The sequence below is a fragment of the Manis pentadactyla genome, chromosome 5, assembly GCF_030020395.1.
Source record: "Manis pentadactyla isolate mManPen7 chromosome 5, mManPen7.hap1, whole genome shotgun sequence".
Lineage (NCBI taxonomy): Eukaryota > Metazoa > Chordata > Mammalia > Pholidota > Manidae > Manis > Manis pentadactyla.
The window spans coordinates 61763447-61785225 of record NC_080023.1 but is presented as its reverse complement, the minus strand read 5'-3'; the positions used below and the strand labels follow the sequence as shown (position 1 = coordinate 61785225).

General features: G+C 39.8%; 1 protein-coding gene across 1 annotated transcript; it reads right to left on the bottom strand.

Annotated features, from left to right (window-relative positions):
• Positions 1-19280: 19280 nt before the first annotated feature.
• ODAPH (odontogenesis associated phosphoprotein) lies at positions 19281-20549 on the bottom strand (the record flags this gene model as incomplete). The annotated part of the gene is given in 3 exon segments (XM_036927563.2): positions 19281-20234; positions 20237-20332; positions 20334-20549. Coding segments are annotated over 3 exon segments (552 nt in total), but the record flags the coding sequence as incomplete, so codon positions are not given.
• Between the last annotated feature and the right edge of the window lie 1230 nt (positions 20550-21779).

The window sequence follows — 21779 nt, the reverse complement described above, 5'->3', positions numbered from 1 at the left end:
TAGTGTATAGGAAAGCCACAGATTTCTGTGTGTTAATTTTGTATCCTGCAACTTTGCTGTATTCCGATATCAGTTCTAGTAGTTTTGGAGTGGAGTCTTTAGGGTTTGTTATGTACAATATCATGTCATCTGCAAAGACTGACAGTTTGACTTCTTCTTTACCAATCTGGATTCCTTGTATTTCTTTGTTTTGTCTAAGTGGCATGGCTAGGACCTCCAGTACTATGTTGAATAACAGTGGGGAGAGTGGGCATCCCTGTCTTGTTCCCGATCTCAGAGGAAAGGCTTTCAGCTTTTCACTGTTCAGTATGATATTGGCTGTGGGTTTATCATATATGGCCTTTATTATGTTGAGGTACCAGCCCTCTATACTCATTTTGTTGAGAATTTTTATCATGAAGAATGTTGAATTTTGTCAAATGCTTTTTCAGCATCTATGGAGACGATCATGTGGTTTTTGTCCTTCTTTTTATTGATGTGGTGGATGCTGTTGATGGATTTTCGAATGTTGTACCATCCTCGCATCCCTGGGATGAATCCCACTTGGTCATGGTTTATGATCCTTTTGACGTATTTTTGAATTCGGTTTGCTAATATTTTGTTGTGTATTTTTGCATCTACGTTCATCAGTGATATTGGTCTGTAATTTTCCTTTTTGGTGGAGTCTTTGCCTGCTTTTGGTATTAGGGTGATGTTGGCTTCATAGAATGAGTTTGGGAGTATTCCCTCCTTTTCTATTTTTTGGAAATCTTTAAGGAGAATGGGTATTATGTCTTCTCTGTATGTCTGATAAAATTCTGAGGTAAATCCATCTGGCCCGGGGGTTTGTTCTTGGGTAGTTTTTTGATTACCGCTTCAATTTCTTTGCTGGTAATTGGTTTGTTTAGATTTTGTGTTTCTTCCTTGGTCAGTCTTGGAAGGTTGTATTTTTCTAGGAAGTTGTCCATTTCTTCTAGGTTTTCCAGCTTCTTAGCATATAGGTTTTCATAGTAGTCTCTAATAATTCTTTGTATTTCTGTGGGGACTGTCGTGATGTTTCCTTTCTCACTTCTGAATCTGTTGATGTGTATTGATTCTCTTTTTCTCTTAATAAGTCTGGATAGAGGCTTATCTATTTTGTTTATTTTCTCAAAGAACCAACTCTTGGTTTCATTGATTTTTTCTATTGATTTATTCTTCTCAATTTTATTTATTTCTTCTCTGATCTTTATTATGTCCCTCCTTCTGCTGACTTTAGGCCTCATTTGTTCTTCTTTTTCCAGTTTTGATAATTGTGATGTTAGACTATTCATTTGGGTTTGTTCTTCCTTCTTTAAATATTGCTATATTAGGCGAATTGCTATATACTTTCCTGTTAAGACTGCTTTCGCTGCGTCCCACAGAAGTTGGGGCTTTGTGTTGTTGTTGTCATTTATTTCCATGTATTGCTGGATCTCCATTTTAATTTGGTCATTGATCCATTGACTATTTAGGAGCGTGTTGTTAAGCCTCCATGTGTTTGCAAGCCTTTTTGCTTTCTTTGTACAATTTATTTCTAGTTTTATACCTTTGTGGTCTGAAAAGTTGGTTGGTAGAATTTCAATCTTTTTGAATTTACTGAGGCTCTCTTTGTGGCCAAGTATGTGGTCTATTCTGGAGAATGTTCCATGTGCACTTGAGAAGAATGTGTATCCTGTTGTTTTTGGATGTAGAGTTCTATAGATGTCTTTTAAGTCCATCTGTTCTATTGTGTTGTTCAGTGCCTCTGTGTCCTTAGTTATTTTTTTTCTGGTGGATCTGTCCTTTGGTGTGAATGGTGTGTTGAAGTCTCCTAAAATGAATGCATTGCATTCTATTTCCTCCTTTAGTTCTGTTAGTATTTGTTTCACATATGCTAGTGCTTCTGTGTTGGGTGCATATATATTTATGAAGATTATATCCTCTTGTTGGACTGAGCCCTTCACCAATATGTAATGTCCTTCTTTATCTCTTGTTACTTCTTTGTTTTGAAGTATATTTTGTCTCATACTAGTACTGTAACACCTGTTTTTTTCTCCCTATTGTTTGTGTGAAATATCTTTTTCCATCCCTTGACTTTTAGTTTGTGCATGTCTTTGGGTTTAAGGTGAGTCTCTTGTAAGCAGCATATAGATGGGTCTTGTTTTTTTATCCATTCTGTGACTCTATGTCTTCTGATTGGTGCATTCAGTCCATTTACATTTATGATGATTATTGATAGGTATGTACTTACTGCCATTTCAGGGTTTAGATTCGTGGTTACCCAAGGTTCCAGGTTACTTTCTTTAGTATATGAGTCTAACTTAACTCACTTAGTAAATGCTGTTAAAAACACAATCTAAAGGTTCTTTTCTGTTTCTCCTCCTTTTTCTTCCTCCTTTATTCTTTATATATTAGGCATCAAATTCTGTACTTTTTTTCTATCCCTTGATTGACTTTGAGGATAGTTAATTTAATTTTGCATTTGCTTCATAATTAGCTGTTCTACTTTCTTTACTGTGGTTTTATTACCTCTGGTGACAGCTATTCAACCTTAGGAACACTTCCATCTATAGCAGTCCTTCCTAAATAGACTGTAGAGATGGTTTGTGGGAGGTAAATTCTCTCAGCTTTTGCTTGTCTGGAAATTGTTTAATCCCTCCTTCAAATTTAAATGATAATCTTGCTGGATAAAGTAATCTTGTTTCCAGGCCCTTCTGCTTCATGGCATTAAATGCATCATGCCACTCCCTTCTGGCCTGTAAGGTTTCTTCTGAGAGTCTGATGTTAGCCTGACAGGCTTTCCTTTGTATATGATCTTAATTCTGTCTCTGGCTGCTTTTAGTCTGTCCCATTTTATTTACTTGATCTTTCCCATTTTAATTACTATGTATCTTGGTGTTGTCTTCCTTGGGTCCCTTGTGTTGGGAGATCTGTGGATCTCCATGGCCTGAGAGACTATATTCTTCCCTAGATTGGGGAAGTTTTCAGCAGCTACCTCCTCAAAGACACTTTCTATCCCTTTCTCTCTTCTTCTTCTGGTATCCCTGTAATGCAAACATTGTTCTGCTTGGATTGGTCACACAGTTCTCTCAGTATTCTTTCATTCTTAGAGATCCTTTTTTCTCTGTGTGCCTCAGCTTCTTTGTATTCCTCTTCTCTAGTTTCTATTTCATTTATTGTCTCCTCCACCGTATCCAACCTGCTTTTGATACCCTCCATCGTGCTCTTCAATGATTGGATCTCTGACCTGAATTCATTCCTGAGTTCTTGGATGTCTTTCTGTACCTCCATTAGAATGTTGATGATTTTTATTCTGAACTCCCTTTCAGGAAGAGTCACGAGGTCCATATCATTTAAATCTTTCTCGGGAGTTGTATTAATAATTTTACTCTGGACAAGGTTCCTTTGGCATTTCATGTTTGTATATGGTGCCCTCTAGTGTCCAGAAGCTCTATTCGTGAGCTGCTCAGCCCCTGAAGCAATGTCGGGGGTCGCAGGGGAGCTGTACTGGTGCCTGGGGGAGGAAAGAGCTGTTCCCCGCCTCCCGGCTGCTGTTCCTGTCTCCAGTGCCTGAGCCAGTGGGCCGAGCACACAGGTATAAGTTTTTGTCCCAGAGCACCTGGATATGGATCCCTGCTTTCCATAAGTGACCAGAATCCCAGTCTCCCCAGGAACTCTGTCTGTATTAACTTTCCAACCCAGTAGTCATGCGAGTCTCATGAAAGCACCATGAAATGTAGGTTAATGCTCCCAGTGCAGATCTCTGGAGCTAGGTATTCAGCAGTCCCAAGCCTTCCACTCCCTCCCTGCTCCGTTTCTCTTCCTCTCGTCGGTGATCTGGGGAGGGGGAAGGGCTCAGGTCCCGTGGAGCCACAGCTCTGGTACGTTACCCCGTTCGGTGAGGTCTCCCCTTTTCTCCAGTTGTGTGCAGTCTGACGCCGTCCTCTTACCTGTTGCTCTCTCAGGATTAGTTGCACCAACTCTATTTTCTAATTGTATCCAGTTTTAGGAGGAAGCCTCTGTCTCTCCTTTCACATCACCATCTTTAATCTGATATCTAAGTAAATGATTTTGCACCCTGATGAAAGCTTTTGGGAAGGGCCAAGAGTCTGAAAAAACATCAGCAGTATCTCTGGGTTCTAATATCACCTTCAAACTATCAGTGGCCAGAAGTGAAGTCCATAACAGTGTATATTCCTTCCCCAAAGCCTCTTCCACTGAGGAGTTCCACAGCAACTGTCCCATCAAAGAGTAACTAGTTCTAATCATTTGGCAACCCTGCTTCCCATCTCCTACATATACCTCTTTTTTCAATAAGTGCAGTACTCAACTCCAGGTATACTTACAAAATTGTCCTTGCCCACTCTTATTACAATCACATTCCTGCACAGAAGAACATTAGCACCAGAATTTTACAATACAGAGGATATGCAATGCCAGAGTCATACTGCATCATTAGAAATAAAAGGGTGTTTGCAAATTTTGCATTAGTGTGGTTCTTAGAAGATCAGCAGAGAGGCCAGACTTCCATACCAGACTGAATAAACATCAATATATAATGACAGAAACCAAAGATACACTCTCTCCATAGAAAGCAGTTACATAGATCTTTAAAACCTAGAAACAAGAAAAAAATTATTATTCTTATAGCTGAATAATACTCCATTGTGTATATGTACCACATCTTCTTTATCCATTCATCTACTGATGGACACTTAGGTTGTTTCCATTTCTTGGCTATTGTAAATAGTGCTTCAATAAACATAGGGGTGCATATGTCTTTTTGAAACTGGGATCCTGCATTCTTAGGGTAAATTCCTAGGAGTGGAATTCCTGGGGCAAATGTATTTCTATTTTTAGTTTTTTGAGGAACCTCCATACTGCTTTCCATAATGGTTGAACTAGTTTACATTCCCACCAGCAGTATAGATGTGGAGGGTTCCCCTTCACATCCTCGCCAGCATGTGTTGTTTCTAGTCTTTTCTATGTTTGCCATCCTAACTGGTGTGAGGTGGTATCTCATTGTGGTTTTAATTTGCATATCCCTGATAATTAGCAATGTGGAGCATCTTTTCATGGCCATCTGGATTTCTTCTTTGAAGAAGTGTCTGTTCATATCCTCCGCCCATTTTTTAATAGGGTTATTTGCTTTTTTGGTGTTGAAGTATGTGAGTTCTTTATATATTTTGGATGTTAACCCCTTGTTGGATATGTCATTCACAAATATACTCTTCCATACTGTAGGATTGCTTTTTATTCTACTCATGGTGTCTTTTGCTGTACAGAAGCTTTTTAGTGTGATGTAGTCCCATTAGTTCATTATTAATTTTGTTTCTCTTGCCCAAGGAGATGTATTCAGGAAGAAGTTGCTCATGTTTATATTTAAGAGATTTTTGCCTATGTTTTCTTCTAAGAGTTTTATGGTTGCAGGACTTACATTCAGGTCTTTGATCAATTTCAAGTTTACTTTTGTTTATGGGTTAGACAATCCAGTTTCATTCTCTTGCATGTAGCTGTCCAGTTTTGCCCACACCAGCTGTTGAAGAGGCTGTCATTTCCCGTTTGCATATCCATGGCTCCTTTATCATATATTAATTGACCATATATGCTTGGGTTTATATCTGGGCTCTCTAGTCTGTTCCATTTGTCTAAGGGTCTGTTCTTGTGCCAGTACCAAATTGTCTTGATTACTGTGACTTTGTAGTAGAGCTTGAAGTCAGGGAGCATAATTCCCCCTGCTTTCTTCCTCCTTCTCAGGATTGCTTTGGCTATTCGGGGTCTTTTGTGGTTCCATATGAATTTTAGAATTATTTTCTCTAGTTCATTGAAGAATGTTGTAGGTATTTTGATAGGCATTGCATTGAATCTGTAGACTGCTTTAGACAGGAAGGCTATTTTGATGATATAAATTCTTCCTATCCATGAGCATGGGATATGTTTCCATTTATTGGTATCTTCTTTAATTTCTCTCATGAGTGTCTAGTAGTTTTTAGAGTGTAGGTCTTTCCCTTCCTTGGTTAGGTTTATTCCTAGGTATTTTATTCTTTTTGATGCAATTGTGAATGGAATTGTTTTCCTGATTTCTCTTTCTGCTAGTTCATCATTAGTGTATAGGAATGCAACAGATTTCTGTATATTAATTTTGTATCCTGCAACTTTGCTGAATTCAGATATTAGTTCTAGTAGTTTGGAAGTGAATTATTTAGGGTTTGTTATGTACAATATTATGTCATCTGCAAACAGTGACATTTTAACTTCTTCCTTGCCAATCTGGATGCCTTTTATTTCTTTGTGTTGTCTGATTGCTGTGGCTAGGACCTCCAGTACTATGTTGAATAAAAGTGGGGTGAGTGGGCATCCTTGTCTTCTTCCCAATCTTAAAGGAAAGGCTTTCAGCTTCTCGCTGTTAAGTATGATGTTGGCTTTGGTTTTGTCGTAAGTGGACGTTATTATGTTGAGGTACTTGCCCTCTATAGCCATTTTGTTGAGAGTTTTTGTCATGAATGGATGTTGAATTTTGTTGAACACTTTTTCAGCATCTATGGAGATGATCATGTGGTTTTTGTCCTTCTTTTTATTGATGTGGTGGATGATGTTGATGGATTTTTGAATTTTGTACCATCCTGAAATAAATCCTACTTGATCATGATAGCTCTGTGTTCTTTTTAATAATGTCTTTTTCATTTTGAAATAATTTCAAACTGCAGTAGAATTGTAAGAATAGTAGAAAGAACTCCCATATCCACATCACCCAAATATATCACTTGTAAAATTGATTTTGCCACTATTGCTTTATTACTCACTCTTCTTCCCTCCTTCCATTTATTGCTCTCTCACAGATGTGCACTTTATTTTTAATATGGTATCATTATATTCAATATTATGCTCAGATTTCAAATGAGCAGTGTTGTGGTTACTACATTCCCCCTATTATCAAGTCCCCACCACATACCCCATTACAGTCACTGTCCATTAGCATAGTAAGCTTCTCTGTGCTATACTTTCTTACTTGTGGCCCCCCCCATTTTATGTGTGCGAATCATAATGCCCCTCTTAAGCCTCCCTTATCACCCCTCCTGCCCAGTCCCTTTCCCTTTGGTAACTGTTAGTTCATTCTTGGGTTCTGTGAGTTTGCTGTTGTTTTGTTCCTTCAGTTTTTTCTTTGTTCTTATACTCCACAGATGAGTGACATCATTTGGTACTTGTCTTTCTGCGCCTGGCTTATCTCACTGAGCATAATACCCTCTAGCTCCATCCATGTTGTTGCCAATGGTAGGATTTGTTTTCTTCTTATGGCTGAGTAATATTCCATTGTGTATATGTACCACATCTTCTTTATACATTCATCTACTGATGGACACTTAGGTTGCTTCCATATCTTGGCTATTGTAAACAGTGCTGCAATAAACATAGGGGTGCACATGTCTTTTTGAAACTGGGATCCTGCATTCTTAGGGTAAATTCCTAGGAGTGGAATTCTTGGGTCAAATGGTATTTCTATTTTTAGTTTTTTGAGTAACGTCCTTACTGCTTTCCACAATGGTTGAGCTAATTTACATTCCCACCAGCCGTGTAGGAGGTTCTCTTTTCTCCACATCCTCAACAGCATTTGTTGTTGTTTGTCTTTTGGATGGTGGCCATCCTAACTGGTGTGAGGTGATATCTCATTGTGGTTTTAATTTGCATTTCTCTGATGATGAGTGAGCACACGCTTTTTTTTACCCCTGAACAATTTGAGGTTTAGTTACAGAAATTACACTCCTTTATTCTCAAATACTTTGGATTTTTATGTAAGGATGTCCTCTTACATAATTATCAAAGTCATATTAACACTGTTATAAGACTAAATATTTAAGTCGTGGTCCACATTAAAAATTTGCCTAGTGTCTGAATAATATCCTTTATGGCAGTCTCTCTCTCTCCTTCAACCTCTGAGATCCCATTTTCATTCAGTTGTCATGTCTTGTTAATCTCCTTTAAGGTTTGTCTACCATGACATCTATGTTTTTTTCAAAGATGGTAAGGCAGTTGTAGTGTATATGTGCCTCACTTTGGGTTTTTCTGATGATTAAATTCAGGTTTTTAGCATAACTAGGACTTCAGATTTGCATAGGCTATTTCTGCCACAAAGCAAAGAAGCATTTAAGAGTCATCACACCATTCCAACAGACTGCCATTGCTTCAGAAGAAGCTAATCCTTCCCATGTGCCAGGAGGAAAATATTTGGTAAAGGGTTTCACTTTGTTGTATTAATGACTGAAAAGTATCCCCTGAGTCAATAAACCTGCTATTTTAAACTGTTTTATAAACTGTATTTTCAAAGAAAAATTTGTTAACACAAAAGATGCCCTTTTTTTTTAAAGTCACGGAGGCATATGCTTTTCATTGCAGGTATGGGCTGCTCCTCATATAGGCAGCTCTATGCATGTTCAAGGGTAAGGAAAGATGCAGTTTTATGTAGTTCATTTTGAAGAAGGCCCTCACTATGAAGCCCTACAGGCATCCCCTGTTTTCTGTAATAGATACAGTAACTAATATATTAGAGCTATTAGTCCATCTTTAGTTTGTCTTAGTATGGATAAAATGAAGGTTCCTGTGGCCAGAATTCTCACCTGTCCCTGCTTGGCTAGCTCACTACACATGTGGCAATACATTGTTAGGGACTCTATATAAATAGGCCCACCCAGTGCTCTGGGCGACGCAGTAGCATGACTGCAATGCTGCAGGAGAGCAGAGCAGAGGCTGGAGTGGTGGCAGCGCTGAGAACAGAGGCCCAGAGGACAGCTGTGCAGGCAGAGAAGCCCAGAGGCAGAGACTGGCTTACTGCATGCAGACTTGCTCTCAGTGAATGGGATTTTAGTGATTGACCTGCCACTTTGGAAATAAAGTTGGGTATAACCCTTTGTGGATAAAATGAGAGTTCCTGTGGCCAGGATTCTCACCTGGTGGTTGACTAGCTCACTGCATACCTGTGGGCTATACATATATTGTTGACTCTATAAAAAGAGCTCCGCCCAGTGCTCTGGGCACGACACAGTGGCAGAGCTGCAAGGCTGCAGGAGAGCAGAGGCTGCAGGGCTGCAAGACTGAAGAGCAGAGGCTGGAGTGGGGGCAGCACTGAGGACAGAGGCCTAGAGGACGCCTGTGTGTGACAACTGTGCAGAGAGGCCCAGAGGACAGCTGTGCGGGATGGCTGTGCGGACAGAGGAGCCCAGAGGATGGCTGTGAGGACAGAGGGGCCCAGATGCAGAGACTGGCTTGCTGCATGCAGACTCGCTCTGAGTGAATGGGATTTTAGTGACTGACCTGCCACCTGAAAATAAAGTTGGGTATAACCCTTTCACCCCAAGAACATTTTGCTGTCATTTTCTTTGGTCACACTGAATCCATAGTGAACTTGCCCAGGGCTGAAACCAATTGGCATGACAGTTGGCAACAGTCGGCAGCGTTCATTGGTGATCAAGGAAAAAGAAGAGGCTGCCCTCATGGAAGGAGTTGTTTCAGCAGGCTGTGCCTATGGATGGGGAGACATTCGAGTGTCCCCCTGTGGACATCTGGTACTGTGAAGGGGTGGAGGACTGGGGTCCACCCCAACAGAAAGAAAATTTGTTCCTGACTGAAATGGCATCACTACAAAGTGCTGTGGAAATGGTAAAGGATGTAGTGGCAGCCTGAGAGGAAGCAGAATGAGGAGCAGTGGGCTGAGAAGAAGCAGCCTGAGAGCGCAGGCTGCCAGGTGCTGTGGGGCAGGTGAAGGATGTAGTGGAGCTGTCAGCCCCAGAAATGGAGGAGCAGAGGTTTGATGAACAGATGGGGGTGGAGGCCCTGCCAGTGCCGTAGGCATCAGCCCCTCCTCACTTGAGACCCTAACTGGCTGAAAGCTGGTGGAAAGCCAACAGGACTCAGCAGCCACGGGTTCTTTCAGGAGAGGTGCAGCCCCCTCCTCAGGTTGTGGAGCACTCAATGCTTTGCTTCTGCCCTCAGGCTTAAGCACAAAAGTAGATGTCGTCTGCTTCTTCAAAGAAGGATTTAAAGGGCCCTATGAAGTTCACGAGGACCCAGGTGTAGTTGGTTTGAAAAGGCAGGAGCAGACAGAAAGATATTGGACGTCTGGAGCTATGGCAATTGAGACCTGAGCAACGGTTCCAGCCGCTGAGGATAAAGCAGAAGGCAGAGATAAAGCAACAAGACTTGCCTGTGTTTCTGCAAGACTTTCTGCTGGAGAGGCTGGAGAAGGTGGGTATTGTAAGGCCCCCCCCATGGTCCTTTTGGTTAACTCATTTGAGTAGAACTGGTTTGAATACAGCCAGGATGACCACTTGGTGGCAATGGATCTCTTCAGGCTTGAAGGTTATTATAATTTTTGTTATTTGTATGTTGTAGATTATGGAATTTAGTTACAGTGTTCCAGCTACCTTGCACAGGGACCATTGCAGAGGACTGAGGGCACATAGATTGAGAGGCGAGAAACCTGGAAGGGTGGAGTGTGGATAAAATGAAGGTTCCTGTGGCCAGGATTCTCACCTGGCCCTGGTCAGCTAGCTCACTACACACGTGTGGGCAATATATTGTTATTAACTCTATATATAGAGCCCTGCACAGTGCTCTGGGTGACAGGGTGGCATGGCTGTGCAGGCAGAGAGGCCTAGAGGCAGAGACTGGCTTGCTGCATGTAGACTCTCTGAGTGAATGGGATTCTAGTGGCTGACCTACCACCGTGGAAATAAAGTTGGGCATAATCCTTTCACCCCAAGAACGTTCTACTGTCATTTCTTTGGTCACACTGAATCCATAGTGAACTTGCTGGGGGCTGAAACTCATTGACAAGACACTTAGTTTTCCTGAAGTTTATATATCACCCAGCAAGGCCTTCAGGGACTAACTTTCAGGCAGGTAAGTTTTGGATGGCAAAAGTTCTAATGTTCAGGGAGAGAAAGCCAAGTCAAAGCTAGGTTGGCTTTGGGCAGTCAGAGACCCTGGGTATGCATTGAGTAGTGAGCAGTGACATGCTGTGGTAAAGGAGAGCACCTGGGAAAGGAGGAGACATTCAAATATAAAACCTCACCTGTCTTTAAGTTTGCCCAAGGTTGACCCTTCTCCTGTTATGCCCCACTAGATAAAAAAAAAGCAAAAGAGAGCAAGTTGGTACAAAATACAGAATTTCCTAATGAAGATTCCAATACAGTTTAATGTAAGCCTCCATGTTTTTGTGGGATTTTTCATTTTCCTTGTGCAATTTATTTCTAGTTTCATACCTTAGTGGTCAGAGAAGCTGGTTGGTACAATTTCAATCTTTTTGATGTACTGAGGTTCTTTTTGTGGCCTAGTATATGATCTATTCTTGAAAATGTTCCATGTGCACTTGAGAAGAATGTGTATCCTGCTATTTTTGGGTGGAGAGTTCTGTAGATGTCTGTTACATCCACCTGTTCGAATGTGTTGTTCAATGTCTCTGTCTCCTTACTTATTTTCTCTAGCGTTGATCTGTCCTTCAGAGTGAGTGGAGTGTTGAAGTCTCTGAGAATGAATGCATTGCATTCTATTTCCCCCTTTTTTTCCTTTGTATCATTAATCTACAATTACATGAGGAACATTATGTTTACTAGAATCATACCACCATCAAGACCCCCCACATGCCCCATTACAGTGACTGTCCATCACTGCAGTAAGATGCTGTAGAATCACTACTTGTCTTCTCTGTGTTGTACAGTCCTCCCCATTCCCCCTCTACATTATGTCTGCTAATAGTAATGCCCCTTTCTTTCCCCTTATCCCTCTCTTCCTACCCAACCTCCCAAGTCCCTTTCCCTTTGGTAACTGTTAGTCCATTCTTGGGTTCTGTGAGTCTGCTGCTGTTTTGTTCATTCAGTTTTTCTTTGTTCTTATAATCCACAGATGAGTGAAAACATTTGGTACTTGTCTTTCTCCACATGGCTTATTTCACTGACCATAATACCCTCTAGCTCCATCCATGTTGTTGCAAATGGTAGGATTTGTTTTCTTCTTATGGCTGAATAATATTCCATTGTGTATATGTACCACATCTTTTTTATCCATTCATCTACTGATGGACATTTAGGTTGCTTCCATTTCTTGGCTATTGTAAATAGTGCTGTGATAAACATAGGGGTGCATCTGTCTTTTACAAACTGGGCTGCTGCATTCTTAGGGTAAATTCCTAAAAGTGGAATTTCTGGGTCAAATGGTATTTCTATTTTAAGCATTTTGAGGAACCTCCATACTGGTTTCCACAATGGTTGAACTAATTTACATTCCCACCAGCAGTGTAGGAGGGTTCCCCTTTCTCCACAACCTCGCCAACATTTGTTGTTGTTTGTCTTTTGGATGGTAGCAATCGTTACTGGTGTGAGGTAATATCTCATTGTGGTTTTAATTTGCATTTCTCTGATGATTAGCGATGTGGAGCATCTTTTCATGTGTCTGTTGGTCATCTGAATTTCTTCTTTAGAGAACTGTCTATTCAGCTCCTCTGCCAAATTTTTAATTGGATTATTTGCTTTTTGTTTGTTGCTCTTTATATATTTTGGATGTCAACCCTTTATTGGATCTGTCATTTATGAATATATTCTCCCATACTGTAGGATACCTTTTTGTTCTATTGATGGTGTCCTTTGCTGTAGAGAATCTTTTCAGCTTGATATAGTCCCACTTGTTCATTTTTCCTTTTGTTTCCCTTGCCCAGGGAGATATGTTCATGAAGAAGTCACTCATGTTTCTGTCCATGAGATTTTTGCATATGTTTTTTTCTAAGAGTTTTATGGTTTTATGACTTACATTCAGGTGTTTAATCCATTTCGAATTTAGTTTTGTGTATGGGGTTAGACAGTGATCCAGTTTCATTCTCTTACATGTGGCTGTCCAGTTTTGCCAGCACCATCTGTTGAAGAGACTGTCATTTCCCCATTGTATGTGCATGGCTCCTTTATCATATATTAATTGACCATAAATATTTGGGTTAATATCTGGGGTCTCTATTCTGTTCCACTAGTCTGTGGCTCTCTTCTTGTGCCAGTACCAAACTGTCTTGATTATTGTGGCTTTGTAGTAGAGCTCGAAGTTGGGGAGCGAGATCCCCCCCACTTTATTCTTCCTTCTCAGGATTGCTTTGGCTATTCGGGGTCTTTGGTGGTTCCATATGAGTTTTTGAACTATTTGTTCCAGTTCATTGAAGAATGCTGTTGGTAATTTGATAAGGATTGAATTGACTCTCTATATTGTGTTGGGCAGGATGGCCATTTTGACAATATTAATTCTTCCTAGCCAGGAGCATGGGATGAGTTTCCATTTGTTAGTCACCTCTTTAATTTCTCTTAAGAGTGTCTTATAGTTTTCAGGGTATAGGTCTTTCACTTCCTTGGTTATGTTTATTCCTAGGTATTTTATTCTTTTTGATGCAATTGTGAATGGAATTGTTTTCCTGATTTCTCTTTCTATTAATTCATTGTTAGTGTATAGAAAAGCCACAGATTTCTGTGCATTAATTTTGTATCCTGCAATTTGATGAATTCCGATATTAGTTCTAGTAGTTTTGGAGTGGAGTCTTTAGGGTTTGTTATGTACAATATCATGTCATCTGCAAATAGTGACAGTTTAACTTCTTCTTTACCAATCTGGATTCCTTGTATTTCTTTGTTTTGTCTAAGTGGCATGGCTAGGACCTTCAGTACTATGTTGAATAACAGTGGGGAGAGTGGGCATCCCTGTCTTGTTCCCGATCTCAGAGGAAAAGCTTTCAGCTTCTCACCGTTCAGTATGATGTTGACTGTGGGTTTATCATATATGGCCTTTATTCTGTTGAGGTACTTGTACTCTATACCCATTTTGTTGAGAGTTTTTATCATGAATGGATGTTGAATTTTGTCGAGTGCTTTTTCAGCATCTATGGAGATGATCATGTGGTTTTTGTCTTTTTGTTGATGTGGTGGATGATGTTGATGGATTTTCGAATGTTGTACCATCCTTGCGTCCCTGGAATGAATCCCACTTGGTCATGGTGTATGATCCTTTTGATGTTTTTTTTGAATTTCGATTTGCTAATATTTTGTTGAGTATTTTTGCATCTACGTTCGTCAGGGATATTGGTCTGTAATTTTCTTTTTTGTTGGAGTCTTTGCCTGCTTTTGGTACTAGGGTAATGTTGGCATCATAGAATGAGTTTGGAGTAATCCCTTCTCTTCTATTTTATGGAAAACTTTAAGGAGAATGGGTATTATGTGTTCTCTGTATGTCTGATAAAATTCTGAGTTAAATCCATCTGGCCCAACAGTTTTGTTCCTGAATACTATTTTGATTACCACTTCCATTTCTTTGCTGGTAATTGATTTGTTTAGATTTTGTGTTTCTTCCTTGGTCAGTCTTAGAAGGTTGTATTTTTTCTAAGAAGTTGTCCATTTCTTCTAGGTTTTCCAGTTTGTTAGCATATAGGTTTTCATAGTATTCTCTAATAATTCTTTTTATTTCTATGGGGTCCGCCTTTTGATTGGTGCATTCAGTTCATTTACATTTAGGGTGATTTTTCCTTTCTCATTTCTGATTCTGTTGATGTGAGTTGATTCTCTTTTCTCTTAATAAGTCTGGCTAGAGGCTTATCTATTTTGTTTATTTTCTCAAAGAACCAGCTCTTGGATCCATTGATTTTTTCTGTTGTTTTATTCTTCTCAATTTTATTTATTTCATCTCTGATCTTTATTATATCCCTCCTTCTGCTGTCCTTAGGGCTCATTTGTTCTTCTTTTTCCAATTTTCATAATTGTGACTTTAGACTATTCATTTGGGATTATTCTTCCATCTTTAAATATGCCTGGATTGCTATATACTTTCCTCTTAAGACTGCTTTCCCCACATCCCACAGTAGTTGGGGCTTTGCGTTGTTGTCATTTGTTTCCATATATTGCTGGATCTCCATTTTAATTTGGTCGTTGATCCATTGATTATTTAGGAGCATGTTGTTAAGCCTCCATGTGTTTGTGAGCCTTTTTGTTTTCTTTGTATAATTTATTTCTAGTTTTATACCTTTGTGGTCTGAAAAGTTGGTTGGTAGGATTTCAAACTTTTTGAGTTTACTGAGGCTCTTTTTGTGGCCTAGTATGTGGTCTATTCTGGAGAATGTTCCATGTGCACTTGAGAAGAATGTGTATCCTGTTGCTTTTGGATGTAGAGGTCTATAGATGTCTGTTAGGTCCATCTGTGCTAGTGTGTTGTTCAGAGCCTCTGTGTCCTTACTTATTTTCTGTCTGGTGGATCTGTCCTTTGGAGTGAGTGGTGTGTTGTAGTCTTCCACAATGAATGCATTGCATTCTATTTCCTCCTTTAATTCTGTTAACATTCGTTTCACATATGTTGGTGCTCCTGTGTTGGGTACATATATATTTATGATGGTTATATCCTCTTGTTGGACTGAGCCCTTTTTCATTATGTAATGTCCTTCTTTATCTCTTTTTACTTTCTTTGTTTTGAAGTCTATTTTGTCTGATACTAGTATTGCAACACCTGCTTTTTTCTCTCTGTTGTTTGCATGAAATATCTTTTTCCATCCTTTGACTTTTAAGCTGTGCATGTCTTTGGGTTTGAGAGGTGAGTCTCTTGTAAGCAGCATATAAATGGGTCTTGCTTTTTTATCCATTCTGTTACTCTGTGTCTTTTGATTGGTGCATTCAATCCATTTACATTTAGGGTGATTATTGAAAGATATGTATTTATTGCCATTGCAGGCTTTAAATTAGTAGTTACCAAAGGTTCAAGGTTAGCTTCTTTACTATCTTACTGTCTAACTTAACTCGCTTTATTGAGCTATTATAAACACTGTCTGATAATTCTTTTTTCTCTCCCTTATTATTCCTCCTCCTCCATTCTTCACATGTTGGGTGCTTTGTTCTTTGCTCTTTGTAGGAGTGCTCCCATCTAGAGCAGTCCCTCTAAAATACCCTGTAGACGTGGTTTGTGGGAGGCAAATTCCCTCAACTTTTGCTTGTCTGGGAATTGTTTAATCCCTCCTTCATATTTAAATGATAATCGTGCTGTATATAGTATCCTTGGTTCAAGGCCCTTCTGTTTCATTGCATTAAATATATCATGCCATTCTCTTATGGCCTGTAGGATTTCTTTTGAGAAGTCTGATGATAGCCTGATGGGTTTTCCTTTGTAGATGACCTTTTCTCTCTCTCTGGCTCCCTTTAATACTCTGTCCTTGTCCTTGATCTTTGCCATTTTAATTATTATGTGTCTTGGTGTTGTCCTCTTTGGGACCCTTCTGTTGGGAGTTTTGTGTGCTTCTGTGGTCTGAGCAACTATTTCCTCCCCCAGTTTGGGGAAGTTTTCAGCAATTATTTCTTCAAATACACTTTCTATCCCTTTTTCTCTCTTCTTCTTCTTCTTCTTCTTGTGCCCCTATAATGTGGATATTGTTCCTTTTGGATTGGTCACACAGGTCTGTTAATATTGTTTCATTTCTGGAGATCCTTTTATCTCTCTCTGCATCAGCTTCTATGCATTCCTGTTCTCTGGTTTCTATTCCATTTATGGCCTCTTGCATCCCATCTGTTCTGCTTTTAAGTCCTTCCAGAGATTGTTTTATTTCTGTAGTCTCCCACTGTACTTGCTCCTTTAGCTCTTGCATATTTCTCTGCAGATCAATCAGCATGTTTATGATTTTTATTTTGAATTCTTTTTCACGGAGACTGGTTAGGTCTATCTCTGCAGGTCCTCTCTCTGGGGTTGTCTGGACTATTTTGGACTGGACTAAATTATTCTACCTTTTCATGGTGATAGTAGTGACTGTAGGCAGGTAGCAGGTATGTCAGTTGGGAGAAGAAAGTCCTTTCCTGCTTGCTCGATGCCTTGCCCTTATGTTCAAATGTGTTGTTCAGTGCCTCCGTCTCCTTACTTATTTTCTGTCTGGTTGATCTGTCCTTTGGAGTGAGTGGTGTGTTGAAGTCTCATAGAATGAATTCATTGCATTATATTTCCTCCTTTAATTGTGTTAGTATTTGTTTCACATATGTAGGTGATCCTGTATTGGGTGCATATATATCTATAATGGTTGTAGCCTCTTGTTGGACTGACCCCTTTATTATTATGTAATGTCCTTCTTTGTCTCTTCTTGACTTTCTTTGTTTTAAAGTCTATTTTGTCTGAGGAAAGTACTGAAACTCCTGCTTTTTTCTCCCTATTAGTTCCATATAATATGTTTTCAATCCCTTCACTTTTTGTCTGTGTATGTCTTTGGGTTTGAAGTGAGTCTCTTGTAGGCAGCATATAGTTGGATCTTGTTTTTTTATCCATTCAGTGACTCTGTGTCTTTTGATTGGTGCTTTCAGTCCATGTACATTTAGGGTGATTATCGATAGGTATGTACTTATTGCCATTGCAGGCTTTAGATTTGTGGTTACCAAAGGTTCAAGGTTAACTTCATTACTATCTAATAGTCTAACTTAACTCACTTAGTTTGCTATTACAAACACAATCTAAAGGTTCTTTATTTTCCCCTTCTTTTCTTCCTCCTCCATTCTTTATATATTAGGTGTCATATTCTGTACTCTTTGTCTGTCCCTTTTTATTACCTCTGGTGACAGCTATTTAACCTTAGAAACACTTCTATCTATAGCAGTCCCTCCAAAATACACTGTAGAGATGGTTTGTGGGAGGTAAATTCTCTCAGCTTTTGCTTATCTGGAAATTGTTTAATCCTTCCTTCAAATTTAAATGATATTCTTGCTGGATAGAGTATTCTTGGTTCAAGGCCCTTCTGCTTCATGGCATTAAATACATAATGCCACTTGCCTCTGGCCTATAAAGTTTCTGCTGAGAAATCTGTTGATGGCCTGATGGGTTTTCCTTTGTATGTGATCTTATTTCTCTCTCTGGCTGCTTTTAATAGTCTTTCCTTATACTTCATTTTTGCCATTTTAATTATTACATGTCTTGGTGTTATCCTCCTTGTGTTCCTTGTGTTGGGAGGTCTGTTTACCTCCATGGCCTGAAAAACTTTTCCAGATTGCAGAAGTTTTCAGCATTTACTTCCTCAAAGACACTTTCTATCCCCTTTTCTCTCTCTCCTTTTTCTGGTACCCCTGTAATACAAATATTGTTCTGTTTGGATTGGCCACACAGTTATCTCAATATTATTTCATTCCTAGAGATCCTTTTCTCTCTGTGCCTCAGCTGCTTTGTATTCCTCTTCTCTAACTTGAATTTCATTTATCATCTCCTCCACCATATGTAGTCTGCTTTTAAAACTCTCCATTGTGTTCCTCAGTGATTAGATCTCTGTCCTAAATTCATTCCTGAGTTCTTGAATATTTTTCTGTACCTCCAGCAGCATGTTTATGATTTTTATTTTGTAATCTCTTTCAGTAAGTTTTATTCATTCTCACTCAACCTTTTTTCTGGTGTTGTTGAGATTTTGCTTTGAACCAGGTTCCTTTGATGTTTCATATTTGTATGTGGCACCCTCTAGTGTCCAGAAGCTCTAAAGTCTGGAGCTGCTCAGCCTCTGGCGTGAAGTTGGGGGTCGCAAGGGAGCGGTGCTGGTGCCTGGGGTGAGGAAAAAGCAATTTCCTGCTTCTGGGCTGCTATGCCTGTCTCCACTGCCAGAACCAGTGGGCCAAGCACATAGGCTTAAGCCTCTATGCTTTGTGATTATAGCTGCTGTGGGCGGGGCTTCCCTCTGGTAGGCCTGATGCCAGGACAGGGTTTGCCGGTTTGTGAGCCAGGTGCTGGGTGGCCTGGAGGAAGGTGCAGCAGGCTGCATATCACGGTTGGGGATGAGTAGCCACCTTGGAGCTGAGTAGCCAGCCAGGGGGATGGAGTGCCTGAAGATCGTGATAGTTCCCAACGTGCTGGACAGAGCACACCTGGACAATTTTGTATACCTGTCCTTTCACCTGAGCAGTAAGCTCTGTGAAATCCTTGCCCCTTTAGCAGCCCTCTTGCTTTTAGGAATTCTCTCAAACTGCCAGCCCAGACCAGCCAGATATGGATCCTTGTTTACCACAAGCAGCTAGAATCAGTCTCTTCAGATATTCTGCCTGTCTTAACTTTCCAATCCAACAAATCCCCAGAGCACCATGCAATGTAGGTTTGTCCTCCCAGAGCAGATCTCCAGGACTATTTGTTTAGCAGTCCCAGGCCTCCACTCCCTCCCTGCTCTGTTTCTCTTCCTCCTGCCGGTGAGCTGGAGTGGGGGAAGGGCTTGGATCCCGCTGGGTCATGGCTTTGGTATGTTACCCTGTTATGTGAGGTCTGCTCTTTTCTCCAGGTGTATGCAGTCTGGTGCTGCCTTCTTTCCTATTGCTCTTTCACAATTAGTTATATTAATTATATTTTTTTATTATATGTGGTTTTAGGAGGAGGTCTCTGTCTCACCTCTTATGCTGCCATCTTTAATCAGAGTCCCCTGCTTTAATCTTTATATTTTATTTTTTGTTTTTATAAAACTAAGTGAATCTTGAAAGTTTTCATCACACAAAAAAAGTTTTTGTAACTATGTGTGGTGATGGATGTTAACTATATTTATTGTGCTGATCATTTGCAACATATACAAATATTGAAACATATGTTGTACACCTGAAAACGAATATGTTGTGTCAATTATTCTTCTATAAAAAACAAATGAATAAATATCTTAACCTAACCACTGCCAAACGGAGAATAAAATAAAACTTTCAGCTTTCTATAATTTATTTAAAGTTCACTTCGTAAATGCTCCTTGCTCAGCAAGTCTTCCATTGAGTATAAAAGGGTACCATTAGTGTCTTCATTTGGCTTATAATGATCTCCATTTGTTTAATTTAAATTAGATTATTAAGTTTACTTAAGTTAGATTAATCTTTATTTAATTTAGAAGAGGGAGCTGATTCTTCTAGCATCTCAGTATGGATAGGAACTACTGGAAACACCCATTTTGGAATTTTATTTACATAAATATCCTGTAATCATAAAAATGTGGGGATAAGAAACTTATTTTGCAAACATGAATACTCTATAAACCAATTATTTTAACTGCTGACAAGATCAATTTCTAGTTGGTAGTGTTTCAGAGACTGAATCTTCAAATCCAACAGTTTTAGTTTGGAAAAAGAAAACATATCTTTATATAGTCTTTTCTGAGGCATTGGCTTCTTTTGCTTCAGCATGCCAGGGGCTTCTCTTTTCTCTCTGCTTCCCTCAGAGGAGCTTCCTCTCTGGAGTTTTCTTCTGAAGAAACATTTAAAATGAGGAGTAAGGTGACTGTGTGGCAAAAAAAAAATGGATGGATCTGAAAACTGTGTTTGCACCTTGAAAGGAGGAAAGGTCTCTGTGGAAATGCAGTGTGGACTCTGGGCCTTTGTGGAAAAGAAAAGGAAGTCACACTTGGGTGTCCTTGTGGGCTAGATCCCTGTCACTGGTCTTTTTGTGATAGGTGGAGGGGCGCGTGTAATAATCTGGCAGTCTGTGGGGTCTACATTGTTTTGTGAGCTTCCAGGAGAGGTGACTACTTGTTTTCTCCTGTGGGGAGAAGAAAAATGCAAGTCAGGAAACAGACCTGATAGTAGAAGCAGAAGGGGGATACTTCAGGTGGGAGCAGGGGAGGGCGACTGGAAAGAAGAAATTGAGAGGTCTCAAAGCATGTTTGAAATAACTGCCAAGGTTTGATAAAATGAAACATGAACACACCTTGTGGCCCACCAATTCCATTCTGGGAATTTACCCAAGAGAAATGAGTACATATCTACAAAATGTTCATAGTAGCCTTATTCATATTAGGCTAAATTTGGAAACAATGCAAATGTCTTTCAATTGGAGAATTTCAGGTCACTGGTTGGCTAGCAGAAGTGTTCTGAAATGTGGGAGCCACAGGGATTGTTTTGGGAAACTGTCACAGGTTCCCTACAAGTTTAAGGCCACACACGTGAGTGAGTGGGCTGATGCCATTCATGGTTGCCAGCTTTAGCTGAGCTAACGCTGCTTCTCAGTTCTTTAGTTTATCCTTGTTTGGTTCTGTTCCTATGTCTTCTAAACCTTTGATACTCTCTTCAAAGTCCCTCCACAACTCTCATTTTTCTTGATTCATTTGAAGAATTCTCTTCAAAATTCTCTCTACCTTTCTAAGTAAATTACTGAGCTTCATATTCCACAGGGAAAACTTCCATGAACTTCTTTGGTTCCTGCTTCTCTCACTTCAAAGAGAAGCCTACACACTTCTGACTCCACTTTTAACTCCCATTTTTTAATCCACTGGACTGTGTCTCTGCTCCTTCTACTCCACAAAAACTATATTGGCAAAAGTCATCAATGGTCCTGGGCTTTAAAAAAGTTGATTTCCAAATACCTAGAGCACCATTTCCTGCCCTCTTTGCCTGGCTTGCTCCTATGCTGATTTCAGTCTCATTTTCTCAGAAACCTTCTCTATCCCAAGGCAGGCTTAAAGTCCCTTGCTGAATGCTTCCATAGCATCTTGAGTCTACTTTCATAGTACTTGTCAGTCATGTGATTACTTATTCCTCCTTTACTGAAATAGTGACATGACCGTCCTGAAGACCATGTCTCTTTGTCCCAGCACAGTGCCTACAGTGGAGCTGAACTGATTGGAGAAAATCTCCGTTTCTATAATTGCAAAAGTTACCATGTTCCTACTTCTTAGGGATAATGTGATCATCAATAAGCAAGTATTTCTCATTATGTAACATACTGACATGCCACCTAAGGGACTGAATGTCAAAGATGGGAGTGCTTCTGCAACCTTAATCAGACCAAAATAGGTCAAATATTTAAATGCAGATTGAAGATATTTTGAAGGCAGA